A 12206-nucleotide genomic window follows, 5' to 3' on the forward strand; every position below is an offset into this window, starting at 1 on the left:
GTGTTTATCACTTAAGCAGTGGAGAATGGAGCATGTAGGTTATCACCACCCTCCAGCCATCCCTGAATTGATCAAGTGTTGCAGCTTCCTTCTCAAAGCCAAACCAAGAGAATCTGAAATAAACTTGCTGGCACTGTCCCTTTGAAACTGATTTTCTACAGAGACAACTGTAAAACAAAATATCCAAGTGAAATGTGGCTCATCCAAGTCTACTTTGACAAATTGGTTTGTGGCCTCACTCTAGGCCAAAGGGTCTGCTTTGCCCAGCTGCAGGGTTCACACATTGCTTCAGCCGGGTTGAGCAGATGAACCTTGCAAATGGAGTTAGGGAAGGACACAGCAGGTGAGCCAGTGTTATCTGCTGGCAAACACAGCAGCCTTTGGGCTGGGAGGCAGACACAGTTGCTTGGCTGCCCATCTGTAGAAATGGAGACACTACTAACTAAGGCAGGGAAGGGAATCTCAGCTCTGAGGCACTGGTCCTTTCAGTACCAAGAGTATGGGACTATGGAAATCAGTGAGTATAAGCCACACATAAGTGGCTTGCTTTTCTTATTTATGAGGGTTTGGATATCAGCCTCTCTCAGTGGAATTCAACAGAGAGGAATGGAAATAGAGCTAAGCTGTTTTGTATACTTCTCAGGATGTAGCTGGCCATGATGAATTGTACATTCAGAGTTATCAATTAAGCTGAGGAGAGGAGCAAAGCGATCGATGCCAGCTGTGCATTCAGCTGAGGTGAGCTGTAATCTAGTCCTGTAGCTTCAAACTGTTCAGGGAAACAAGAAGAGATAGCATATTCTTTTGCAGCAGTGAGGTAAGAGGCACAGAGCTTCAAAGGCCAACTGTAACTTTAAAAGCACATTTACTGGTGAAGCATTTGTTCAGAGGTTTATACTATTAAGGAGATTTCAGTAAATGAAGGAGGAAGCATGTTTCATCAGATATGATCCTCTGATGTGGAAATTCCTGGCTGGCCTTATCCTCTGATAATTCTATGTCAGCAACCACAGACACATCCAAAGCTGGCTGCTGTTCACAAGGATGAGGCACTAGTGGCTTTTCCCCACCATCTAGATATCAAAACCCTTCCTGGGGCACATTCAGTTCCTGCCCACTGCAGTTAACATACAGGCATGATAGAGAGGAAGGGCAGGCTGCTCAGGAAGAGGGAAGAAAAACATCTATGTACCAAAGCATCACAGGGTATCAAATCCTTCAGCACCACATTAAGCTACAAATATGGAGCTCATAGAATCAATAAGGTTGGAAGAGACCTCAGAGATCATCAAGTCCAACCTCTCACCCAACACTTCATGAGTACTAAACTATGGCTTCAAGTGCCACATCCAATCCCCTCTTGAACACCTCCAGGGATGGTGACTCCACCACCTCCCTGGGCAGAACATTCCAGTGGCCAATTACTCTTTCTGGGAAGAACTTTTTCTTTACCTCCAGCCTAAACCTCCCCTGACACAGCTTGAGACTGTGTCCTCTTGTTCTGGTGCTGGTTGTCTGGGAGAAGAGACCAACCCCCACCTGGCTACAACCTCCCTTCAGGTAGTTGTAGAGAGCAAGAAGGTCTCCCCTGAGCCTCCTCTCCTCCAGGCTAAGCAACCCCAGCTCCCTCAGCCTCTCCTCACAGGGCTGTGCCCCAGACCTCTCCCCAGCCTCTTTGCCCTTCTCTGGACACATTCAAGTGTCTCAATAACCTTCTTAAACTGAGGGGCCCAGAACTGGACACAAGACTCAAGCTGTGGCCTAACCAGTGCTGAGCACAGGGCACAATGACTTCCCTGCTCCTGCTAGCCACACTATTTCTGATGCAGGCCAGGATGCCATTGGCCTTCGTGGCCACCTGGGCACACTGCAGGCTCATGTTCACCTGGCTGTCAATCAGCACCCCCAGGTCCCTTTCTGCCTGGCTGCTCTCCAGCCACTCTGTCCCCAGCCTGTAGCACTGCATGGGGTTGTTGTGGCCAAAGTGCAGCACTTGGCACTTGGACTTGTTAAATGCCATCCTGTTGGACTCTGCCCATCTGTCCAGCCTGGCAAGGTCCCTCAGAACAACTCAGAAACTGTGAGTGGCCTCAGTTGCATAGAAGTAAAGAGAACAATAAAAATGCAGTCAGTGTTCTGGTGCCCTCAGTGTTGACTGTTGATGTTTCCTGTGTGCATGCTGCCAAGGTCAGGTAAGCACTACTTTTTCCAACAGAAGTAGTAAAGCTTGGACTGTGGAAATATAATCTCCTCCTCATGTGCCCCAGGCTTGATTTGTGAAAAGCAGTTTAGCAGTAAAGCATGAGCACAGCAGCCAGAGGTACAGCCCTTCATCCTTCAGAGGGGATTATTAGAAGTGATGCCAATTAAAGTCTCTCTTCTTGATGCTGTATACCCCCCCAAAAAAAAAACCCCAGCCTCCCAAAGGAGTAAACTACAGGAATTTCTGCTTCCTTTGTCTGAATTCAAGGCATTTGAGAAGAGAACAATTCCTTCTGTAGCCCAATAATTTTCCTGTTTCCCCGGTTCTAGCTTGTTTAGTAGCACATCTGTTCTATTCCCCATAAAACAAAAAGGATTTCATCCTCACAACCTGCTGCAATTTATGGTTGTGAGAAAAACTGCAGCTATTTTACATGAGAAGAAATTGGTTCTTATCAGCTCACCCAGACTGGAATGTGATTTAATAGAATTCCAGCAATTTTATTAGTTGTAAAGCACATAGATAAGAAATGCATTAAGAGGGCAGACAAAGCCATAATCAATGTGTTTTTGCAAATTAAACAGTTTTGAACAATTGCCTTTCTCAGGCATTTCAGCTGCTCTTTGAACATGAAAGTAGCTCCTGATGGGAAACTTCCCTCAGGTCTTATCTGAAGGCAGAATAACCTCAAGCCCAATGCTAATGAGGTTATGAGGAGAGGCTGAGGGAGCTGGGGTTGCTTAGCCTGGAGAAGAGGAGGCTCAGGGGAGACCTTCTTGCACTCTACAACTACCTGAAGGGAGGTTATACCCAGGTAGAGGCTGGTCTCTCCTCCCAGGCAACCAGCACCAGAACAAGAGGACACAGTCTCAAGCTGCACCAGGGGAGGTTTAGGCTGGAGGTGAGGAAGAAATTCTTCACAGAGGGAGTGACTGCCCATTGGAATGTGCTGCCCAGGGAGGTGGTGGAGTTGCCATCATTGGGGGTGTTTAGGAGGAGACTTCTTAGGGTGCTTGGTGCCATGGTTTAGTTGATTAGATGGTGTTGGATGATGGATTGGATGCAATGATCTTGAAGGCCTCTTCCAACTTGGTCCATTCTATTCTATTCTATTCTATTCTATTCTATTCTATTCTATTCTATTCTATTCTATTCTATTCTATTCTATTCTATTCTATTCTATTCTATTCTATTCTATTCTATTCTATTCTATTCTATTCTATTCCATCCCATTCCATTCCATTCCATTCCGTTCCAATAGTGACAAGGTGCTTCAGCTCCCTTAGCTGGAAGAAGATATCTTTGTGAAAGAGATCTCCTCTGAAAAGAAAATAGGAACAAAGGATGGCAGGGGCTTGGGACTAGTGAAAGTGCCAACAGGAGCAGAGAGGTCAGGCTCTGCTTAACTCCCCAAATCTTCCCTTTGCAAGTGCAAATAAAGCAGGGAGGTGCACAGTGACTTTCAGGGGGAGGTATGCTCACTCCCCGAGAAAATGCTTCTGGATGTCTGCACCTAATCAGCTGCTCTCTCTGATTATCAGCAATGGTTCACACTGCCTGAGCAAGCAGCAGGAGGGACAGTATGTCATTGACATTTTTTTTTCCAGAAATAAAATAAACAGGCCAGCCAGTGTCCTGTCCTAGGCACTCCCCAGTCCTGCAGAAGAGATTGTGAAATGCAGATGCCTTTGTGTCTTATATTCCAAAAGCAATTACCAGGGCAAGAAAAACACACGTGCCGAGGAGAGCTTTAGATTGTCTCCCGAAGCGTGTGCTAGTTGATCACTGCTACAGGTAGCTTAATAACTGCTTTTGTACAACCCTGGGTGGAAGTACATTTGGGAGATGGGGAGAGAGTGCAGGAGTGTGGATGTACACTTCTCCACATTCTCCCCACCTCCCAGATTTACTTCCACCCAGGGCTGTTCTTAGAGCTACAGCTTTGTCGGTATGAGAGAAGCTGTGACTTATATAGCTCAGGAGGAAGGTAGCTCCTGCTCACCCTGCCAGTACACATGCATGCATTCAGAAGGTTGAATATTCAGATAAAGCAGGCAGTCAGGAGAGACTGGGTCACTGTAGCAGCCTGGTGCCCCTGCATTTCAGACCTTGCTGTTTGAGCTTTTGGAAGCCATGAGTCTATGCTACTTCTTTCAGCGTCCCTGCTGCCGCCTGCATGGTGAAGGCTGCAATGGAAATCTGCCTCTTGACTTCTTCCCAGGCTTCCTGTTGAGCTGCTTTGCTTTCAATATCAAACATGGCATCATAGATCCCTGGGAAGGACTCTCCAGCATACTTGTTGTGACTGCTTGGAGCAAAGATGGTGTGTCTGTGGGAAAAGAAGGAAAAAATACATAGTCATACTAAATGAAAGTAGCCATTAGCAGGGGGGTGTTCATTGCAGGGAACAGTCTGTGTGCTGCATAAAGCAGTGATGAATCCCATGAAGAGCAGAACCTACTAAATACACAAAAATCTAGCTGGACCTGTTTTTAAAAGGACAGAAATAACTAGCCCCAAGGGCAAAATCTGTAGGAAAGGGCATGAATTAAGGACAAGCAGCCTTCTCCTTGGGAAGAGGTGATGCATTTGTCTAATTAGGAATGAAAGCATGTTACTGGCTTTTTTAATGGGAGCTCCATAAACCTATTTAATCACAGAAATCATAGAATCAATCAGGTTGGAAAAGACCTCAGAGATCATCGAGTCCAACCTGTCACCCAACACCTCAGGCCTATCTAAACTGTGGCTTCAAGTGCCACGTCCAATCCCCTCTTGAACACCTCCAGTGATGGTGTCTCCACCACCTCCCTGGGCAGCACACTCCAATGGCTAACAACTCTCTCAGTGAAGAACTTTCTCCTCACCTCCAGCCTAAACCTCCCCTGGCACAGCTTGAGACTGTGTCCTCTTGTTCTGGTGCTGGTTGCCTGGAAGAAGAGACCAACCCCCACCTGGCTACAACCTCCCTTCAGGTAGCTGTAGAGAGCAAGAAGGTCTCCCCTGAGCCTCCTCTTCTCCAGGCTAAGCAACCCCAGCTCCCTCAGCCTCTCCTCACAGGGCTGTGCTCCAGACCCCTCCCCAGCCTTGTTGCCTTTCTCTGGACACGTTCAAGTGTCTCAATATCCTTCGTAAACTGAGGGGCCCAGAACTGGACACAGGACTCAAGGTGTGGCCTAGCCAGTGCTGAGCCCAGGGGCACAATGACTTCCCTGCTCCTCTGGCCACACTATTTCTGATGCAGGCCAGGATGCCATTGGCCTTCGTGGCCACCTAGGCACTCTGCTGGCTCATGTTCAGCCAGCTGTGGCAGTCTGGAACAGGGAATAAAACTACTTATGGCTGTCTAGTGAGAAGTGAAACTGAGAGCTCAAAAAAATAGCAAAGCAGCTGAGTGATGGTCAACAGATCTGGTAGAAGGAATGCAAAAAGAGGGGCAAATAGCTATGGGAGAATTCTTCAGAGGAGCATGAAGTCTTCAGAGAAGGGACCATGCTGGATTGGTTTTTTGGTGGGCTTTTTATTCCTAAATAATGAACAGTGGCAGATCTCCTTGAAATGTGTTCTTATAAAGTATCAAAGCCCACTTGTAGCATGTGAAAGAGCCATCCCCAATCCAAATAAACATCAAAACTACATTAATAAATGCAAGCAAGCAAATCCAAAGCAACAAATGCAGGCAGCTCTAAGTGTTATCTAACAGCCAACAAGAACTGTGGAAAACAACCATCTCATTCTTCCAGAAGTGTGAACAACAGTTTATCCTAGGAGGATGGAAGTGTGATTCTTAATTCCACCTGCCTGAGGGACTTCTGATGTGGTGTGAAAGCCATCAATCCGTGAGTCAGACATATCCAGTCCTTAGCAAAAGGGGGATGCCAAGACTAAAGTGAGGTAGTCTGATGCCTTACACTGCAAGCTAGCTTTTTGTCAAGTGTTCTTAATACATGCACTGGGTTTCTCTAAAGGGCATTGTGGTGCACCAAACATTGTGTTTCTCTGCACCCATGGGCTTGTAGAGAGAAAACCTCAAGAATAACAAGTTAAAGATTTAAACTAATGGGAGCAATTGTAGCAGCAGCCAAAGCTGGACAGCTGGGGCTCTTCTGGGCAAGCTCGTGGCCCTTTATCTATCCTGGGCTCAAGGGTCTTTTTCTCTCCAAACTCTGTCTTCTGGAATTATCTCTTCACCTCACCCTCACTGCACTTCTGTTCTCATCCTCTTCTTGCTTTTCCCCTACCCTCATTTCTCCTTTCTTTTCAATACAGTATAGCATTCAAAAAGCGAGTGGTAACAGAAGTAGTGCTACACACTTGCAAGTGAAAGTTGTGGAGTGTGATGGATAATGAAAGCAAAATCTGCACTCTGGGATGGAATGCAATGAATGTGTACAAAATATACAGGAGTTACAATATCACAGAGATATTTACAACTGATAGCACAAGGACCCCCCTGGCCAAGGACCAGGGGAAGCTACCAGCTTCTCCCTCCCTGCCTCCCCCTCCTCTGTACAAAAGGGACAAGAGAAAGAAACAGAGAAGTTAGACTTAGCCAAGGCCAGCCAAAAGCAGGTTCTCTCTCCTGAGCGAAGCAAAGCCAGCCAGAGATGAAGAGAAGAGGTTCAGAGAGGAGAGGTTCGAAGAGGAGCGGTTCGGAGAGGAGAGGTGAGAAAGAAGAGGAGAGAAGAGGAGAGGTTCGGAGAGATTTAGAGAGGAGAGGAGAGGTTTGGAGAGGAGAGAAGAGGAGAGGTTCGGAGAGGAGAGGTTCGGAGAGGAGAGGAGAGGAGAGGAGAGGAGAGGAGAGGAGAGAAGAGGAGAGGTTCGGAGAGGAGAGGAGAGGAGAGGAGAGGAGAGGAGAGGAGAGGAGAGGAGAGGAGAGGAGAGGAGAGGTTCAGAGAGGAGAGGTTCAGAGAGGAGAGGAGAGGTTCAGAGAGGAGAGGAGAGGTTCAGAGAGGAGAGGTTCAGAGAGGAGAGGAGAGGTTCAGAGAGGAGAGGAGAGGTTCAGAGAGGAGAGGAGAGGAGAGGAGAGGTTCGGAGAGGAGAGGGGTGGTACAGCTCTTCTTATCGCAGATCTTTACCCAATGAATTTGTTTAGAATACACTTTTTTTAGTTAGGGTGGGGTTCAGCTGCAAAAACACAGTGCCTTAGACAGCTGGTCAAGAAACTTCCTGCTTCACCTGTAGAATTTCCTTCCTGGTAAGCCAAGAGGATCAATGAAAGCTCTCTCTAGAAGCATCAGCTGATCATTCATCATTCGCACTGCAACTGGGCTGCAGAGAATGGAGACAGAGACATTTCACAGGATGAAGAAACACGACCTCCTGGTTTCATTGAAACACTTTGCCTCTTCTTTAGAGAGAAACAATAATTATGAAGCTGGCCTACAGTTTGATCAAAAGGTGAGTTTTTGCAAATGGAGTATTCCATAAATGCTGTATCACTGCACTGGGATTCCTCTGTTACAAAACACAACTACATTGGGCAAAATGAAATAGGAGACTTCCTGAGAGCGTCAGATACTTCCTTCGTATGAAGTGGCACTAGAAAGTTCCCACTTTACAGAGGGGAGGAGAAGGATGAGATGTGGATCAAGATGAAGATAGCTAGACTTTGGCTTACAGCCATAGGCAAGTGTCTAAACTCCTGCTCTAATTGATACAGCAGAATCACAGAATCAACCAGGCTGGAAAAGACCTCAGAGATCATCAAGTCCAACTTCCTGACAACTACACCATGCCTCCAAGTGTCACATCCACTCATTTTTTGAACACCTCCAGGGATGGTGACTCCATCACCTCCCTGGGCAGCACACTCCAATAGCCAATTACTCTTTCTGGGAAGAAATTTCTCCTCACATTCTTCTCAGTAACTTAGTAAGGATGGGATTCAGTTGCCTAACCACAATTATCTGGTACCATACTGTGTGCCTAGGAGATCCTGGCCTCTAGCCACTGCACTCAGAGGGCATGAATCTCATAAGGTCCTTAGGTTTGCAAGCATCATATGGATGTCTTAGATGTTCTGAAGCATCATCCTGTCTCCTTGAGGTGTGCTGAAAGTACAAATTCTGGCAGGAGGTTTAGGCTGGATGTTAGGAAGAAGTTCTACACAGAGAGAGTGATTGCCCATTGGAATGGGCTGCCTGGGGAGGTGGTGGAGTCACCATCATTGGAGGTGTTCAGGAGGAGACTTGATGGGGTGCTTGGTGCCATGGGTTAGCTGTTTGGGTGGGTTGGATTGGTTGATGGGTTGGACGTGATGATCTTGAAGGTCTCTTCCAACCTGGTCTGGTCTATTCTATTCTATTCTATTCTATTCTATTCTATTCTATTCTATTCTATTCTATCTAAATACAGAGCTCAGTCCAACTTTAACCCTCACTGCTGCCTGCCTTTCCATATATTGTAACAATTAAATGACAAGTTGATACCAGTAATAAACTCTATGGCTGATACTATTCAGCACGGGAAGCAGAATTAATCATAGCAGACAGTGTTTGACTCAGAGTTCAAGGGCTCTATTTGACACTAATCAGAGAGACTCCTTGTGTAGTCTCAGGAGAGCAAGGGCTGCCCTGGCTATCTAAGACAGATACACATCATTTTCCTTTATTTATTTATTTTCAGACTTACTCTTTCTTGTTGACTGCTTCGAGTCTCCGGTGAAATTCAGCAGCAGCCTTTGAGAAGTTCACCACAGCAGAAAAAAGAGAATCTAGAAAAAGAAGAGCTTTGTGAGCAACTTCAGAGCTCCTGCTGAATTCAATTTACCATTCAATTGCCCAGTGAGAGAAAATCCTTCATTTGTTTAGTTGATGAGACTGCATTAATTTTGCTGGGTTTCCATAATTCATTAGTTTCCCTAGTGCAGACTCTACATACGAGCAGTAATAGGAAAGACCTTGTGCAACAAGGCCACGATGAAGCATTAAAGCTTTCACATCTTCCTTCTGCCTGGTGAGGAAAAGCCTGGCTGGCTTTGCTGACAGAGAGCTCTGCAGTTGCCTTTGTAACAAAGGGATGCACTGCAGCATTTAGGTATAAAAACTCTGCCTTCCATCAAAAACTACCAGCAGGGCAGCAGGATTTCCCCCTCGGAACATTATGTCCTATTCACCTCATGACAGAAGAGTGTGATGTATATTTTGAGTAGTATTAGGTGAGGCATAAAAGACACAGCTGCTGGGGAAGACAGGGGTAGACATGGTAGATGAAAGCAGCCAAGTCCCACGCTTGCTCTGCACGTGCCCGGGAATTACAGCGCGTCTCTGCCGCCAGCACGCGTGCCGCCATATGGTGCTGCTGCTCAACCCCTCCCCAGCCCCACTGGCCTGACTATCAGCAGGCAGGCTGGCCACTAAGTCAGTTCCTTCTTCCTGCCTCTCTCCTTGGCACTGTGTCTAAGCCATGTGAAATAAGAAGCAGTTAATGGCAATATCAGCTGCGGATTTTCCTATGGAAGAGGAGCCCTATGAGGAGAGGCTGAGGGAGCTGGGGGTGTTTAGCCTGGAGAAGAGGAGGCTCAGGGGAGACCTTATTGCTGTCTACAACTCCCTGAAGGGAGGTTGTAGCCAGGTGGGTGGTGGTCTCTTCTCCCAGGCAACCAGCACCAGAACAAGAGGACACAGTCTCAAGCTGTGCCAGGGGAGGTTTAGGCTGGAGGTGAGGAGAAAGCTCTTCACCGAGAGAGTCATTCGTCATTGGGATGTGCTGCCCAGGGAGGTGGTGGAGTCACCATCACTGGTGGTGTTCAAGAGGGAATTGGATGTGACACTTGAACCCATGGTTTAGTTAGTCATGAGGTGTTGGGTGACAGGTTGGACTTGATGATCTCTGAGGTCTTTTCTAACCTGATTGGTTCCATGATTTAATACAGAGCTGGGGAAAGTATCAACTTCTGCATTTCTTTTGGGGGAGTAAGAAGGGGAATATTATGAGGAGAAGAATTTCTGGCCTTATCCAAACTCAAGTCATTTACAAAGAAGGAAGATTTACAACACAGGTTTTGCCCACTAATTTCAGAAAGCTTTAGACAAACTGGAGGGATGTGTCTTTCATCACACAGGACTATGGGGCACACAATTAGGTCATCTGCTAAACCCAGTCCTCCACTGGCAACTGTGGCCCTTCCCTGTTTATAAATTTCTCACACCATTTTAGTGTGATAGGCTTTCTGTGGAGAGATTTATCACACTATTTGCTGTCCACAGGACTCCTATCCAAAGCTGCTCTGCAGTCTTGCTTGCATGTCTATTTCCAGCAAACTTATTTACTCACCGCCAGCCCACACTTGCTTGTCCTTGTATTAACATTTTAGTCTGCTTTATATAATGAGAGGCACAGATTTTATGCATGCAGGCTGTTTACAAACTGCCATACAGGCAGACCCAAGTCACCTTGGGAGGGTGAGAATTTACACTTGTCCACAATTGTGGCAATAGTTGCTAGTTTGCCAGAGGACAGAGTCCTGCCCTGCTGACATCATCTCCATATCATGACAACAGCTTGTGTTTCAGAAGCAGTAGGAGGGGATTTAAGAGAAGGAAAAAAAAAAGAGATCATCTGAAAATCCTTGAAAGAATTTGTGACCATGTTCACCAGATAGGCAGTGTTGTCAGTGCCACTTATTTTAGCAAATATCACAGCATTTCTTCCCCCCTGCCCCCTGCAAACTTCAGTTCCTGGTAGCAAGTACATATAGTTGATGAAAAAACCCCAGTTTCCAGCCTTTGTTGTGGCAGAGGAGCAGCTGAAATGTGAATCCAAAGGCAAATAAGAAACTTAATCTATTATTCTGAAGGACAACTACATGATTTATTCAGGCTTAATTAACAGTATGCTAACACTCAGTGTTGGCAGTAGGCAACTCCATGGAAATACTGAGTGAAAGGAATTTTAATCTTCACAGTATTGAGAAAACTGCCTATATATTTTCATGTACTCTGGTACCACAGGCTGAACAAGAAATATGCATTCAAGGTTAAGTTATACAAGGAATAACTTAAAACTGATCAGATATTAGAGACAGAAAGGGACCTGGGAGCACTGGTTGATAGTAGGCTGAACATGAGCCAGCAGTGTGCCCAGGCGGCCAAGAAGGCCAATGGCATCCTGGCCTGCATCAGGAATAGTGTGGCCAGCAGGAGCAGGGAGGTCATTGTGCCTCTGTACACTGCACTGGTTAGGCCACACCTTGAGTCCTGTGTCCACTTCTGGGCTACTCAATTTGAGAAGGATATTGAGACACCTGAACATGTCCAGAGAAGGGCAACAAAGCTGGGGAGGGGTCTGGAGCACAGACGCTCTTTGTTAAGGCAGAGTTAGAATAGAATAGAATAGAATAGAATAGAATAGAATAGAATAGAATAGAATAGAATAGAATAGAATAGAATAGAATAGAATAGAATAGAATAGAATAGAATAGAATTAACCAGGTTGGAAAAGACCTCAGAGATCATTGAGTCCAACCTATCACCCAAAACCATCTAATCAACTAAACCATGGCACCAAGTGCCTCCCAAGTGCCTCATCCAGGCTCTTCCTAAACACCTCCAGTGAAGGTGACTCCACCACCTCCCTGGGCAGCACATTCCAATGGCCAATCACTGTGAAGAATTTCTTCGTAACATCCAGCCTAAACTTCCCCTGGCACAGCCTGAGACTGTGTCCTCTTGTCCTGGTGCTGGTTGCCTGGGAGAAGAGACCAACCCCCACCTGGCTACAACCTCCCTTCAGGTAGTTGTAGAGAGCAATAAGGTCACCCCTGAGTCTCCTCTTCTCCAGGCTAAGCAACCCCAGCTCACTCAGCCTCTCCTCACAGGGCTGTGCTCCAAACCCCTCCCCAGCTTTGTTGCCCTTCTCTGGACACCTTCCAGCAACTCAATACCCTTCTTAAATTCAGGAGCCCAGAACTGGACACAGGACTCACGGTGTGGCCTAACCAGTGCTGAGCCCAGGGGTAGAATGACCTCCCTGCTCCTGCTGGCCACACTATTCCTGAAAC

The 12206-nt window shown here is 46.5% G+C and overlaps 1 protein-coding gene across 4 annotated transcripts in view; it reads right to left on the minus strand.

Annotated features, from left to right (window-relative positions):
• Nucleotides 1-1602: 1602 nt before the first annotated feature.
• NAALAD2 (N-acetylated alpha-linked acidic dipeptidase 2) overlaps nucleotides 1603-12206 on the minus strand; it is a 79394-nt gene continuing 68790 nt past the window's right edge. For 3 of the 4 annotated variants that reach the window (XM_068145771.1, XM_068145762.1, XM_068145743.1), the window contains 3 exons: nucleotides 8837-8918; nucleotides 7382-7474; nucleotides 1603-4532 (listed from right to left, as the gene is read on the minus strand). In XM_068145771.1, coding sequence (XP_068001872.1) covers nucleotides 4343-4532; nucleotides 7382-7474; nucleotides 8837-8918 — 365 coding nt within the window. In that variant the 3' untranslated portion in view covers nucleotides 1603-4342. The remainder of the gene's footprint in view (nucleotides 4533-7381; nucleotides 7475-8836; nucleotides 8919-12206) is intronic. The other variant, XM_068145753.1, reaches the window with a different exon arrangement.

Source organism: Melanerpes formicivorus, unplaced genomic scaffold (assembly GCF_026170545.1).
Source record: "Melanerpes formicivorus ecotype bairdi unplaced genomic scaffold, bMelFor1.0.p_v2 SCAF_1, whole genome shotgun sequence".
In the NCBI taxonomy this organism is placed as follows: Eukaryota; Metazoa; Chordata; class Aves; order Piciformes; family Picidae; genus Melanerpes; species Melanerpes formicivorus.